The sequence below is a fragment of the Vicugna pacos genome, chromosome 2, assembly GCF_048564905.1.
Source record: "Vicugna pacos chromosome 2, VicPac4, whole genome shotgun sequence".
Classification (NCBI taxonomy): domain Eukaryota; kingdom Metazoa; phylum Chordata; class Mammalia; order Artiodactyla; family Camelidae; genus Vicugna; species Vicugna pacos.
In genome coordinates, this window is record NC_132988.1 from 37,326,277 (window position 1) to 37,341,995 (window position 15,719).

General features: G+C 33.1%; 1 protein-coding gene and 1 pseudogene across 3 annotated transcripts in view; one reads left to right on the forward strand and one right to left on the reverse strand.

Annotated features, from left to right (window-relative positions):
* USP53 (ubiquitin specific peptidase 53) overlaps positions 1–15,719 on the reverse strand; it is a 49,561-nt gene that overhangs the window by 19,153 nt on the left and 14,689 nt on the right. For 2 of the 3 annotated variants that reach the window (XM_006213923.4, XM_072938251.1), the window contains exons 2-7: positions 14,014–14,369; positions 8,605–8,697; positions 5,154–5,288; positions 2,985–3,098; positions 2,822–2,904; positions 450–555 (exon numbers count right to left, since the gene is read on the reverse strand). In XM_006213923.4, coding sequence (XP_006213985.2) covers positions 450–555; positions 2,822–2,904; positions 2,985–3,098; positions 5,154–5,288; positions 8,605–8,697; positions 14,014–14,157 — 675 coding nt within the window. In that variant the 5' untranslated portion in view covers positions 14,158–14,369. The remainder of the gene's footprint in view (positions 1–449; positions 556–2,821; positions 2,905–2,984; positions 3,099–5,153; positions 5,289–8,604; positions 8,698–14,013; positions 14,370–15,719) is intronic. The other variant, XM_072938259.1, reaches the window with a different exon arrangement.
* LOC116276820 (U2 spliceosomal RNA) lies at positions 14,450–14,529 on the forward strand (annotated as a pseudogene).

Sequence of the window (15,719 nt, forward strand, 5' to 3'; positions counted from 1 at the left end):
CTTAATTATTGATTAAACAGGAAGTTTATTTTACATCAAAGTATTTTTCTTTGGTATCTTCATAAATCTGTTAAAATAAGAATTCAACCTAAAAAAGGCAGAAATAAAACCCTAAAGTTATTAGTAATATTAAATGAGAAAAGAATAATACCATCTGTAGTATTTATTTAAAGAAAAACAAAAAGAAAATTCTCTATAGTCAAATAATAATTTCAGAACTTAAAATTAATCAATATATGCTATATTATATATTCATAAAGGTAAGAGTTTTTAAAGAAATAAAATTGAGATAAGTAGCTCACATGGTATAAACAGTCATTTAAAATAACATTGAAAAAATAAATTCTTAAAGTTAATTCCAGATATAATATTTGCATGATAATTTCTGAATGTCTATATTCAAATTTACAAACACAGAAGCACACTAATGTTCTCCAGATTATACTTACAGGACACTTCCTGTAGTCATCAGTTGTGTTTGCTGCTTGCAGCAATTCTGCGAACATTTCGGGCTTAAAGCGTTCATGTCTTTCCATCATTCTTTCAACTTCATTGCTACAAAAGAAAGAAACAGACCCAAATCTAGCCTATGAACTTAAAAAAGAACTAACAAATTTACATCAAAAATACTAACTTATCAACATAGGTATGACCACTTTTTCTGCCTCAAAACACAATTTTATCTGAAAAATTGACTATAAGGTAAACTTCCATGAAATGAAAAAACTGTCAAATTTGGCAGGTGTATGATGAAAAAAATTAAGTCAAGAACAAAATAAAATAACATGAAATCATGTCACTGTTTGGAACTATATAAATGAGATAAGATGCTCCCTATAAAGGTAGCTCTAAATTAAATGTTTCTTTTACATTGTTACATAACAAGTAGAGAATTGAGTTTAAACTTTTGCCTAACAAGAACAACAAACTGTAGGAAAGGCTCTCTCTCTGGCCTAAAGTTCCCATAAACAAAGTTATTTTCAGCTAATAGAAGGGCCCTTTGTTGATTAATGTAGAAGTCACAACCAAAGTCCTTAAGCCAGGTTTGTGCCTTTTGTTCCTATTATGAATGCTAACAATTTCATTAAAGCCTAGGCACGGTATGTGTGCCATTTTTTATTCAACCTCTCCCAGAGTCAAATTTTCACATATCAAGATATCAAGTATCTTTAAACAAGTATTTAAACACTTCCAACAAGATATATAACGGAAGCTCAAATACTCCTACTAGTGTCCACCCTTGAAGCTCTGGCTCTACTTAATAGTAATATAACTGTCCTAGAGCTGGAAATATTTTACACTTAATGGTTTAAATAATACACAATATGCACAAACAGCTAAAACTACCAATTCTTCTAATGCACTTCAAAAGTAGACTAGAGAGCACTAAATCTGACAGGTTCACTCAAATTGCATGTAATGGTTATTTATGAAATTGACAGCATCCGAGTAGTGGTTAACTAGAGATAAATTCTGAAATTTAAAATGAAACCGACCTGGGTTTCAATCTTAATTTGTCCATTTACCAGACTAACCTTATTAAACTTATTTCTTGATCAACAAAAAATTTTTGTTAAGATTAAAAGTGACAATTTATGTAAAACCTGAAATATAGTAATAAGCAATGAACAACTGGTATTCAATACTTGTTACCAATAAAAAGCGAGAGATAATAATTAGAATGCAAAGTCTGGGCTTTTGCAACTCGTGGTGTGGACCAGGGACAGACTGATGAAGCTCTTTTTCTTATTACCTAAGATACTGCCTCAGAGCACTGTTACTTTATACAAGAGTTTCAAAGTAGACTTTAAGCGTTACAGTTTTTAATTTATCTTCTATCCTTATTCAAACACTACCCTACAAAGTGAATAAAATTGACAACAAATGACTGAAGTTTAAGGAATGTTTCTTTAAGCCAATATTTCCCAACACTGTATATATTCAAATAATCAAATTGGTATATTCATTGATTTTTAAGAAATAATGTGCTATATCCAAAAACTACAGGAAGTTTAATAATACATTGAAATAGATAAGCACCTAATATTCACTTTGCACAATGATAAAAATATTGGTAGCATTTAGCAACTATTGTACTAATGCATTCCAATCGATAACTATTGATCCATATTTTGCCTTTTGTATTAAAACATATGCAAACATTTATGGTCTTATTCAATGCTTATCACACATCAAATATTTATACTCTCAAATATCTGTTTCAGTGTCCAAATAATTCTTATCATGGAAAGTCTAGGAATCTTTTATTTTTTCCCCCTAAGAGATCATTTTTGGATTCCTAAGCTGATGTTTCATGGACAGAAAGGGAGGGAAGGGGACAGGCAAGCAGGGCAAATTTTTATTTCAAATAAATGTTGAAGTCTTAAATGCAATAAACCTAACAGAGGACTATTTTCACTTTTTTTCTGTCTTTTCTGCTTCCCCTAACTTTTCATCACCACGCAGGGACATGGTGGAGCCATGGAGAGATGGCCACTACAAAGGTAACAGCTTAGCAAAAATGAAGAAATCACATACAGTTCCATTTATCATTGCACTTGTCATTTTAACCTTTCCTTCACGGTTCCAAAACCTTGCTATAAATATAAACAGGTATACATTTCACTGAGTGGTACCTGTATTTGGCTAAATCAGAAACATCCAACTGAGGTAGACATCACTTAGTACCCCTGATGGCAGCATATATGTTAATCTCAGAGAGTAAATGTTTATTTATGCTATGGTTTATAAAACAAATGCTCAATAAATGATCACATGCCTTATTAACATCTGTGATAAGTATGCTTTAACAGGTCCTTACCACAGAGCTGTTGTCGAAATGTACCGCACAAATTCTGTGAAGGGCAGAGGATCCGATGATGCTCCACAGCTACGACACACACACTGCAGGTAAAAACGTATGTTTTATTTATCAATCATAACACATAAATATAATATCTAACAAAACAGCTAAGCTATCTCACCTGTTCATACAGAGTCATAGCAAACTTCTGGTGAGTGATACAAGATTTAGAGGTACACATGTCCGCATCTCTGCTTGGCACTATGTGAAAATGAATCCTCTCCAATATATTTTCCTAATTTAAAAATGAAAGGACAAATGAGTTGCAAATCTTGCACAGGACACTTCAACATACAACTCTTTTTAAAATTTAAAAAATCTTAAGATCTTCCAAAGTGTTAAATTTAGGAGTGCCATACATATTGTCAGCTTTTCAGCTTTCCTCTTAAGCAAGCCTTCCAATGTTGTTCAATAATTCACCTTTTGCAGAGTTAGCTTTAAAAAAACTCTAGCAAAAGAAATACTATCACATAACATATGCTTTTAATAAAGATTTAAAAAATCAGCTCATGGTGGCTGACATTAAGAAATTAATATTAGAAAACAAGATTTCCTATGTTCCCAGCATTCTCACGTTCAGAAAAAGCAGTTGATAAAAAAAAAAATCCTACTTGGATCATTTGATTAGTCTATGTAACTTAAAATATCAATGATAAAGGCTTGTAATACCTGCACTAACCCCCTAATTCAGGGGATTTGCTCTGCAACAAACTTCATATGAAAGTTTGGTTCCGTAATACAGATCAATAAGGAGTATTCATTTCTTTAACAAACAATCCTTTTCACCACAACTTAACAATGGATTCTTTTAATTAGTTAACTTCCTCCTCCTCTGCCCCAGTACATTTATACTCATTCAATTACTTAAGCCTGGATTTCTAGATATCACATGAATTATATCATGGATTAGTACATTTCATTTAAGTGAAAGTAAAACTACAAAGTTTAGCATTGTGCAAAATATACTTTTTAAGCAATGGATCAATTATAAACATGAGACATATGAAATATACATTTCATGACTGTGTGTGCTGTTTTTGTCACATTTTAATAAACATGGCAAGTGCGCTAAGCAGTGCACTAGACAAGGAGCTTCCCATCTGTCTAAATAAACAGTCAAACTGTTCATTTAAAAAGATGATAATAACATGTAAATGCCAAATGAATTCTAAAGAGTAAATTCTTCAGAAATTCAGAGAACTGATTGGGGTGCTTTGATGATGCATTGCATTGTGCATATGACTTAGGCTGAACTTAAACAAATAATAGGTTAGGAAAGTTTTAAATATTTCAGGAACTTGAGCAAAGGCTGTAAAACAGGAATTTAAAAGACATGTTTGGGGAACAGAATGAAACCACCTTACTAGAAGGGAAAATTCAGGAAGGAAGCTAAGTTGGAGTTTAAATGTAAAGAGCCTTAAATGTCAGAAGAAAGTCAGATTTGAATCACAGAAGTATCTGAAGAGCAAGCATTAATCTGAAGAAAAACTGTAGTCATTTGGTGGCCGTTAAAAACAGACTGAAAGGAGACAGGCTGAAAAGACACTAATACAGAGGCTTAAATAATGCTGAGAGTACAGGCCTGCGCTAAGAAGCGGTGACAGGGAAATATGGCAAGGCAAACCTTAAAAGGGCTTCTGATAAATTTACAGAATTTGCTGAAGAGATGCAAGACTAAGAGAAGAATGGTTACATCTTAAATATAAGTGGCATCTACGTATCAAAACTATTAATCATCCTCATATATATTTTACAAGGTGTATAAAGTGCATTCCTGATTAAGGGAATGCTCTACTTTTTAATAAACTGGTAACAGAGTCTCAGAACCTCAACTTCAGTCAGTGGTTCTCAACCTGGAGTAAGGTGTGTATCAGAACTGCTGCCCCTGACAGCTGCCCAGCAAGATCCTCTTCGTTCCCAAAGAGAATCACTACATGGAATGAGAAATGTTACCGTGAGAGTGTGCTGCATGTGTAAACCCTGTAGAACAGAACAATGACTTAAGTGATATATAATATGATTTATATATTTTTGCTCCAATAAATACATTTTAAAGGATTCTAGTAGTCTAACTCTCAAAAATTAGGGCAGCACTAATAATCAAAACCCAAAGTACACAAAACACAGGTGGACTTAAACTGAGCTTTGAAGGGTGGGTAAGACAAGGATCCACTGAGCAGTTCTGATGCTTTTCCGTTGTTATAAATTTATGTTTCATTTGTCTCAAAAGGTGCATCATTTAAGGAATGTAAACTACAATCCTGATTTAAGGATTATCAGAAATACTTACAAAGCACTCTGCAGCATCATCCATAAGGCCAAGCTGGAATCGCTGCTCATCTTTGAAGCTTTCCGCAAGAGCATGCCTTATGTTATCTGACGGAAGCGCTTTTTCTCGACTGTGTTGAAACTGTGCAAATATTGTCTGGAAACCAACAAATACATCAACAAGTAAGTTTAATCCCAACAACTACAAAAATACTTGAATAATTTCATCACAACACAGTGAAACTCAAAATTATATGCAGAAACTAGTAAGTCTTTTGCTTTAAAATTCCATACAAAAATTTATTTATATCAGTAATGTGTAGAAATGGCTGCCCCAGCCTCTAAATCAAATGTTAGTGCATAAGAATTAAACATGAAAAGTTCTCATGTCCCATCCTCAGAGATTCTGACTGAGGTAAGGCCCATTTTTAAACTGTTTGCCCCGCTGACTATGATCTAAGCTGTTTGTAAAGAATTTTGAGATAACTTGCTTCAAATCTTAAAGTATACTATAGGAATAAAACTTATCCAAAAATAAACACATAGTCAAGTAAAAATTAGTAGGAACTCTCTAGTCTTGAAACATTGGGAACATCATTTAAGAATATATGATTATAGGTGTTAATTGGTCTTTTACTTCTTTACTGAATTTAAGCAAGAAAAGCTTTTTAAATAAGTTGGGTTTATGACAATCATCTTGTTGTGGGGGGGGGGTTCAGTTACAAACCACCAAATAAGAACTGGTCATATTAAGTTCTGTATTAATTAGTCAAGAGGTATGTCATCCCCCACAAAAAAAATTTTAAGACCAAGATATGGTAGGCTAGGAAATATTTCAAGAATCTGTTCTACTGCTGCAGGAAATTTTAATTTATAAATAAGAAATTAAAATATACATATGTATAACTGAATCACTTTGCTGCACACCAGAAACTAACACAACACTGTAAATCAACTATACTTCAATAAAAAAGAAATAAAAACAAATAAGAAATTAAAAAAGATGGTAAATGATATTAGATATCCAGGACTAAAATTTTTAGCTATAATTACAAGTGCTAAAAAGTGAAAAATGTTTTCCAATGTCATTTCTTATTTAGGTAATTAACTTTTCCAGGTAATGTTTAAGATATTAATCCTACACAAGATTGTTACGCATTCAACATCTATTTTTTGATTGCCTAGTATATATGAGGTATTGTTCTACATCAGAAAACACAGACCCTGCCCTCATGGAGCATACGTTTTCAATGTAGTAATGACGAGAAGGCAAATTAAGTAATGACAATTACATAGCATGTCAGAATATAATAAGCACAATAGAGAAGAACAAGGAAATACAAGAGAAAAAAACAAAGCAGTGTAATAGGGACAGGGATGCGGGGAGTAGGAGAGAGGGTGGGAGCTTACCTTTTATCTAGGGTAGTCAGGGAAGGTCTCAAAAATGGTAAAATAATAGTTAAGGAGAAGCATGAAGGGATTAAGAGTGTTAGCCATGAGGACATCTGGAAGAAAATTATTCTAGACCCATGGAATAATAATGAAAATACTCAGAGATGAAAGCCAGCTCTGAGAAATTGCAAGGAGGACAGTCTGGCTACAGTGTAGGGTGTGTGCGTGGGTGTGCACACACGCATGCATGTGTGAGCACACAGGTGTTCCGGGGCTGAGGAGGCAAGCAAGAGGAGAAAGCCGGTGGGTGATGTGTAAGGCTGTGGGAAGATTTGGGCTAGGAAATTTAACTGGTTTTTACAATTGGACAAAATATTCACAATTCACTTCAGAGTAAATAAAACATGATACCGTAATTTGATCTAATTTCATCCTTCATCCCCTAACAATAACCCTATTTTGCCATGTTCTGAAAAAGAGAATATAAAATTGCCTTCTTCGGTGATTTATTCAAACACCCTTTTAGGAACATAAATCAAAATAAAGCATGAAAATGACCTTTTATTTTCCCGTGTGTGTGTGTGTGTGTGTGTGTGTGTGAATTAAGAATATTCAAGAATGCAAAAGACTAAAACTTTATTTCTGAAAACATATTAATCAAATCTTAAATTCTTGGGTAACAATTTCAATGACATACATGAACTGCTAACATATACTGGACTTCTCTTCTCCACTTTTCTCCCTATTCTATTTATTCTCATCCAAGCAGTCCAAATATTATATCTACTTAACACTGGTTATATCACTCCTCCAGTCAAAACAATCCCATGACTTCCTAAATCACTCAAGAGAAAAAGCTAAGGTCCTAACCAAGGCCTAGGAGGCCCTACATAATCTGGATTCCTGTTCCAGTTATTTATTACTCCATAACAAAATCACCCCAAAATGTAGTTACTCAAATAACATTTATTTTTATCATAAATCTGCAATTTCAGTGAGGACAGGTCAACTCTGCCCCACTTGTAGTCATTCGGAATCGTCTGAACACTGGGACTTGGAGATATCTGAAGGTCGCTCACCAACTTCTAGAGGTTGGTGCTGGTTGTTGGAGCTGCCTGTTGGCCAGGACCTTTCCTATAGCTGTGACTAGCTTGGCTTCCCCACAGCATGGCAACTCACTTCCAAGAATGAGCACCCCAACACACAGAGCCAGATAGATCACTTTTTCTAATCTAACCTAACCTTAGATATCTGTGGCATCATTTCTGCCACATTCTACTTAATGGAAATGAATCATTAACACCAGCACATATTCAAGGAATTAAGACTCCACATTTCGACAGAAGATCTGCAGACGTGTCTGAAGCCACCATAACTCACCTTACCTCTGAGTTCATCTCCTATCACTGTCCCCCTTGCTCACAGAGCTTCTACCACCACTCAGGTCTCCTTGAACATGTCACACACGCTCCCACCTCAGGGCCTTTGCAAGTTGCTGTGTCCCTGCTTGCCTGGAATGCTCTCGTCCACTCCATCACCACTTCTAGGTCATAACTGAAATGTCACTTTCTCAGTGAAGCTTTCATGGCTATTCAACACTCTCTATTCCTTCCCCGGATTTATTTTCCCTCCTTTGCAATTATCATTACCTAATACATTTTATATTTTGCTTGCTTATTTTCTCCTCCCCTACAAGAATATAAACTCCATGAGAAAAGGGGTTTTTATCAGTTCTATTCACTGCTGTATCCAGAGTAACTACAGCTGTGCCCAGAATTCAGTAGTAACTCAAAAAATAGTTGTTAAAATGGATAAAGCTTTATTTCAAAATAATGAAAAATGTAATGTTCCTAACAATGTTACACTATTTAGATTCACTTAAACTGTCTTTATATAAAAATGGAAAATGGAAACATAAGCCTGAATAAGTCATACTTTAAGAATTCACCTTCAAAGCTGTAAGTCACTTGACAATGAACTTCAATTACAAGTAAAGTAACTAAATACGTCAAATAAAACAATCAAATCAATTTGTTTGAGAAACAATTAATAGTCATTTTTCAGATCTATTAAAAGGTTACCTTCAATGCACAGAATATACAGGCATCTCCCTGACAAACATGTCCAGTCAGAACCCGCAAGCTTCTTCGAAATATATCTAATTGCCATAAAACCTAAAAAACAGTGGGATGAAGAAAGAAACATAGTAATACTTTTCTCTATTTCTCTATAATAAATAGATTTAAATATTTCTAAATTGCAGGAGACAAATAACTGCTTTTAGTCTCCTGTTCATAATCAGATATACACAACTACTTGAAGTTCTGTAAAACTACAGAACTGCTAAATACATGTAGTTCATCTATACAAGATGGATTTAGAAAACATTCCTGTTGATTCACATTTAAAAACCATGACAGGCATAGAACAAGAAAAAAGTAACTGCTCAGTTAAGGATTCGATATGAGTAGAAAACGTGGGATACTGAATGGACGACTTGGCAAAAATTTAAAAGGGGAAGTGACTGTAACACTTGGAATGAACTAAAATTTAGGAAGGAAATCTAACTGCAGTTGACAAGAAAAAAGTGTAGAGACCTGTGTGGTCACTGTGTACTGAATGAAAAAGGGGGCATCTGTGTGGTAATGGGGGTACAGCATGGTATGAAGCAGCAGTTATAAAATAACCTAAATATATTTGCTGCAATTATCCATTCATCATTTTCTACTAAAATACAAAACCAAATTAACAAGTAACTATTTAAATCAATCCAGAACTTAAAATCATTCTAGAAAAATCTGAAATCTATACAACAGGGTAAACGTGTCTGCTTCACAGAGTTCTTATAAGGACTAAATATATATGTGTAATAATATGTTAAGTGTTTAGAGCAGTACCCAGTACACAATGGTATACACTGAATGCAAGCTGCTATTTGTAGCTGTAAATACTAGTACAACAAACAATTAAGATCTTCAAGTTTCCCTGTATCTTTCAGTCATTTCCTCAAATAATAAAACTAAGAAAATCTATTCAACATCTCACATTTCTCCCAACTGAAAATAAAGGTTAATAAAAACAAATAACTTTTAAGGTTTCCTGTATTTTTAATTACTGAATATCTAAAAGCCATTTTAAAATTTTTCTTAAAGCATAACTAATAGGATTCACTTATCACAAATAATTCAGTGTTTTACAAAGCATTTGAAATTGTTAATAACTTTCTTGCAGATCATATTCTGTCATACCATAAAATACACTACTTTAAAACTCATCCGTCAAGATGAAGATCATGAGAGCACAGCCATGGGAAGTACACAGCACTGTGGTTAATGACACAACCTCTGAAGGCAGGCTGCCTGGGTTCTAATTCTAGCTTTACTGTCTACCAGCTCTTGGGCTGATTTGAACAAAATGTTTTCTGAAACTTAGTTTTCTCATCAGTAAAGGGGCATAAAAGTAGTACCTACTTCTTAGGATTGTTACAATAATTATATTAAACACGAAGTGTACCAGTAAGTGTCTAGCACATTATAAGAACACAATAAATGTTAATTATTAAATATAACAACTTTGCTTTTAACTTAGAGAACTTAAAACCACACCAATATGTCATACCTACTTAATTGTACTACTTTCTTATCAAATAAAAGTTTAAAATATTCAACCAAAAGAATACCTCTATAATTTACTTATAAGGCTAATGAAGTGAGTCTTTCAAATGTAACCGGAATGTTTTCTGCAATTAGCAAAAAGTTTAAGTTACACTGGATCCAAACTACAGAGAAAATATTTTATGTGACTTCTGTGTACATTACTCAATATAAAAGTTTAAAAATGATGTTCACAAATCCACATCAAAAATTATTCTAACTACAGTTAATCTTTAATCTGTCTCATTCAAAATATTGATTATATTCTACCACCTGTTTTAAAAAGTTAGTCTAAGCTGGTTGTTGGGCTAATTAGTTTTTAGCAATATACACATTTTTCTTTTCTTTTTTTTTCAAAGAGAATCATTGTTAACATTTTGGAAACTATATTCTATTTATTTATTTGTTTGTTTGTTTATTTATTTATAATTTATAGCTCAATATACACATTTTTCTTTTGCATCACTTGCACATTGCATTTTAACATGGTAGCTAACAAAATTAATATAGTTATTTTGAATGTTTACATTTCTCATTTAGTTATTCCCAAAAGATTAATACATATATGCATATGCATTTAATAAAGTGATACAAACCTTTCATCATATTCCTCACTTCAAAATAATATTTAAAAAACAAAATTAAGGAGAAATTGCATATAAATTCATTTTTCTGACCTATATTATATCCATAACATTTTAATACTGTTCACTTTTAGTAATTTCTTACAAAATATATTCCACAATTTATTTCTCAGTAGTTTCATAAATATTCACCAAACTGCATATTAGCATCTGTACTCTTGAGTTTTTAAAAATGAAGTCAGGCTTTTTCTGACAGAAAGTCTATGTGAATATCTGTTTTGTCAGTGAGGACTGGTTTGGTAAATTTTTATATGATATACATATGGTATATGGTGTATATGGTAGATATTTTAACATCAGAGGCCAGCAGAGCCCCCTGAGTTGAAGAGATGAAATTGAGAGCTCAGAGAAGCCAAAGCAGGTAGAGTTGGCAGGGCAGAGTGCTGTGGAGAGAGCCACAGGATTAACATGCAGGGGAGCCCTCGAATATTCTGGTGGGTAGCCTGAGGAAACTACCTCAGGCCAGGAAAGAAATACTCCCTAAAATTAGAGGAACAGTGCCAGAGCACATACCATCCCAAGGTAGTACATGTTCACAACAGCCAAAGTGGAAAACGTCATAATTCACAGAGCATTAGTTAAAGAAAGAAGAGTCCTGCCCCAGGGGCGGAGAAATTAACCCTAGAATAAACACAGTTCTGGTACTGCCTATTAAAGCTTAAAAGTAAAATGATCAAATTGTTTCCAAATAAAGTAATCCTACCCTACAGCAATGTTCAAGAATATTCTTAGGAATATAAAAATACCAATCACCCAACAAGGTAAAACTCAAAATGTCATCTGACATCCAATCAAAAATTACCAGGTGCTAAAAGATACAAGAAAATATATTCCAAAACTAGGAAGAAGAAAAAAAAAATCCAGATTTTGCACAGAATTAGTAGACAAGTGTATTAAAACAATTATTATAACTGTATTCAAATGTTCAAGAGTCTAAAGAAAAGAGCAAACATGTTAACTACAGACATAAAAGGGATTTTTAAAAGACCCAGATCAAACTTCAGGAGGTAAAAACTACAATGTCTGAGATAAAAAATATACTGGTTCGATTAATAGATTAAGTAAACATTGCAAAAGAGAAAAATTAATGAACTTAAAGACACAACAGAAACCATGCAGAATGAAAGAGAGAGAAGAAAAAAGAATGCGAAAGAAAATAAAGAGAATGAGCTGTGGGACTTAAAGCAACTAGCTACATATGTAATTTGAATCCTCCGAAGGAGTAGGGGGAGAGAAAAAATTAAAGAAATAATGGTCAAAGAGTTTCCATATTTGATTAAAATTATAAAATCATGGGTCTAAAATGCTCAATAAAGTTAAATACAAAGAAATATGAAGAGAACTAGGTCAAGGCACATCATAACCAAATTGCTTTAAACCAGTGAAAAAGAGAAAATCTTAAAAGCAGCTTAAGAAAAAAGACACATTACAAACAGTAACAAAGATAAGAACAACAGCAGTTTTCATTAGAAATAATGCAAAAGCCAGAAGACAGAGGAGCAAAATCTTTAAAGTACTGAGGAAAAAACCGTCAACTTAGACTTCTTCAATGACTAAAAATACTTTTCAAAAAACAAAAGTAAAATAGAGATTTTTTTTTCCAGACCTTTAAAAGCTAAACGAATTCACAACCAATAGACCTATATCACAAGAAATGTTAAAAGAGGTCGTTCTTCAAGCAGGAGAAATGATACCAGGTTCCACACTAGGGGGCGATGAGCACCAGAAATGGCGGCTATGGAGGTTAAGTAGAAATAATCTTCAAGCTAAAGGTCAGTGGAATGTTTATTTTTTAAAAAATGTATCACCATGGGAATACTTCTCCATTTTCTTTACTATGTCAGTGTCCTTACTCAGAATTTTCTTTTGGTATAGTCATCTTTTCATCTCCCTAAACTACACACAGTATTTTGGAGTCAAAGAAAAGGACAGAAGCAGAGGGAAATATATAAATGTAAAAAAGAACTGGAAAAGGGGTAACAGGAAAAGATCTGAAATAATAGAAGCCCTTTCTCACAGCCTGATATAAACAAAAGCATATAATTCCATGTCTTTTGGTGCCCAGAATTCCCCTGTATCAGGTGTCATTCAATAAATATTTTCCTGCCTTTCTCGCAGCACTTAAAGCCAGAGGGATCTCTCAGCCAGGGCAGAACAGCAACTATCATTTAATGGTCCCAACATAAATTAGAATTAATGCTTTCCTAATACCAATTGCTTCTCTTTCCCTGAGTGAGTTATAAAACTTTCAAGTTTGACATATGTCCCAGACAGTGGGCAGTTGAGAACACAAGTCTGAGTCAGATGTCTGAGCATCTGACATATTCTAGATGTGTCCATTTATCAAATGAGTTAGTTAAGCAATATTTCTCTTTCTACTCACAGTTTTCAGGAGAAAAAAATAGAACAAAAATATGTGAAAAGTTATTTATTTTAAATTAAAAAATTTAAGGTATATTCTAGGGTCAATAGAATAAAATTCCAATGTTCTTAATCTTCCTATCTTTAGCACTGCACAGTCAATGGTCAGAAGGATGTAGGATCCTACAAAATCTAGAACTGTGGAATAAAAACTATCATACATAAGAAAGAATATTTACCTCAGGCAGAAAAATGGGTTAATATATATTTGATAATTGAAAGAATTTCAACAACAACTGAAGCAAAATGAATTAACCATTAATTTAACTGAAACAGTGGTGTCCAAATTATGATTATACAGAGGTGACTTCAGGCCACAGAGCAGGGAGGGGAGTTTGAGTACTGAGATTAAAAACTCTGCTTTCTTATTTTGATCCAAGCACCTTGTTTCTTTTTATGCTGTCTATAGGGATTCAACTGAATCTCTTAAACAAAAAAACAACAACAAAAATTGGGGAGGAGGGGGTAGATTAGCTAATTCAAAAAAATAATTCTGTGCATTTTAGAAACATTCTTAATTTACTAAGAAAACATTTTAAGCCAAAAAATATTTTTATATCCTAGCAATATATCATTCTGTTGAAAAAACCATTTCCATTTACTATGAAAACCAAAATGTCCAGTCAAAATATTTTTGCAGCTGTTATAAGTGGTATTAAAAGGTCATTCCAGATGATAATAACTTTATTCTTAATTTACAAGTCAAAGCAGCATTAAGCAAAGAATTTCCTGAAAGGCACTTTTAAAATTTAACAAGAAATTATAGTCTCACCTGTACAGCACTATTAAGAAAGCAGCTGTTTTGTCCTGGTTCATTTAACAAGCCTTTGGTAGGGGCTAGGGATAGCATACTCCCGGGTTGGTAAGCTTTTCCAAGATTGCCACCTGGTTTCCGTAAGAATTTTACCCATGCCATTTTCAAGCAATTTTGTTTTCATTAAAGCTAAGAATTATAACTTTATGTGATGCTTCTGATGATAAAATGGATGACGTCTTGAATTCCACTTAAATTCGTTGCAGTCTATTACAATAATGTAAGTTCCCAAGTCCATATCTTTCTCGATACTGTAAAGTTTTGAGGATTTTGTCAAGTAAAAATAGGGTACGTAAGCTTTGATGTTCTGAAAGCTAAAGAAAAAAGCTATATTAAACAAGGCCTTACAGATTTTAAAATCTTTGTGTTAAATTTGATAGGAGTTGTATAGTTTATCGCTTCTTGGCCTTTTGGCTAAGATCAAGTGTAGGAGTTGTATAGTTTAAGATGAAAAACATTTTTTAAAAACTGCTAAAAATAACATCGATGAACAAGTCATATTCTGTAAAACACAAGTCATTTGTCTTGATAGTTTAAAAAACAGATGATACAAAAAGATGTACAGTTGGCATTTGGTATAATTCCTTTGGTCATTTGTTTTCCTTATGTTTTTTTAATAAGAAGACTCTCTTTCCCAGGTGAAGTTATTAAAGGTGACTCCATATTTCATATCAATGTGACCTCAAAGCAAATCTACAAGAAAGAAAAGAAATGTTTAAATAAAAGTAATGGCTAATCAAGAAAATTCCTGCTTTACTATCTGAACACAAATATTGAATACATAATTAAAATATTGTATATATAATCATAAAGGGATTAGAACCAATAATGTTCTAAAATATGAAAACAAAAACATAGTTCATCCTTAAAATTTTTTAAATATCTCAGTGTAACATCAATCACTTCCTACCTCAAGATTTCAGTGGTCATATGATGGTTTCATAAGGGAATTATTCTATAGAAAACTAGAAATAAATTAGATCTCAGGTAGTATTTTGAATAATACTAACTTTGCTGTCAATAGTATATTACTCTATTTATTAAAACAAATGCATATACAGAGACTATATTGTTACCCTACACAGAATCATGTCATTTCTCCAAGAAAGTCAGCCCATTTTATATAAATTTACATGCATTAAAACTCAGAAGAAATCTTACATTGATAAATGTATCTTAGTGAGTTAAAGTAAATTTCCACATTATTCATGAATACATGCTCCTGGCTAAAAGACTAACTGTCCAACTTCTTAACTAAAAATAATCAAGTATTACTAACAAAGTTTAGCTTAATCAATTGAATATTCTTCCTGCATTCATTCATTCAACATTTATTGAGCCACGTGCTGTGCAGGCACTAGAACTGACATTTTAATGAGGAAAGACAGACAATAATAAAATGAATAATATATTGTATCCTATACCAGAAGAGTTATGCACTGAGTGCTAACAGAAAAACAATGCAAGGAAAGGGGATAAGAAGTGCATATAATGGGAGACGGTTTCCCCTTTTAAATAGGATGGTCACGGAAAGTCTAATTGAGAAGGTTACCTTTGCACAAAGATTTGAAGGGAAGTGAAGATGCGACCTAGTGAAGTAAACAGCAAATTGGAAGGGTAGTAAGAAGCTCAGTGCGGCAGGAGAAATGTGAACTAAGAGGGTA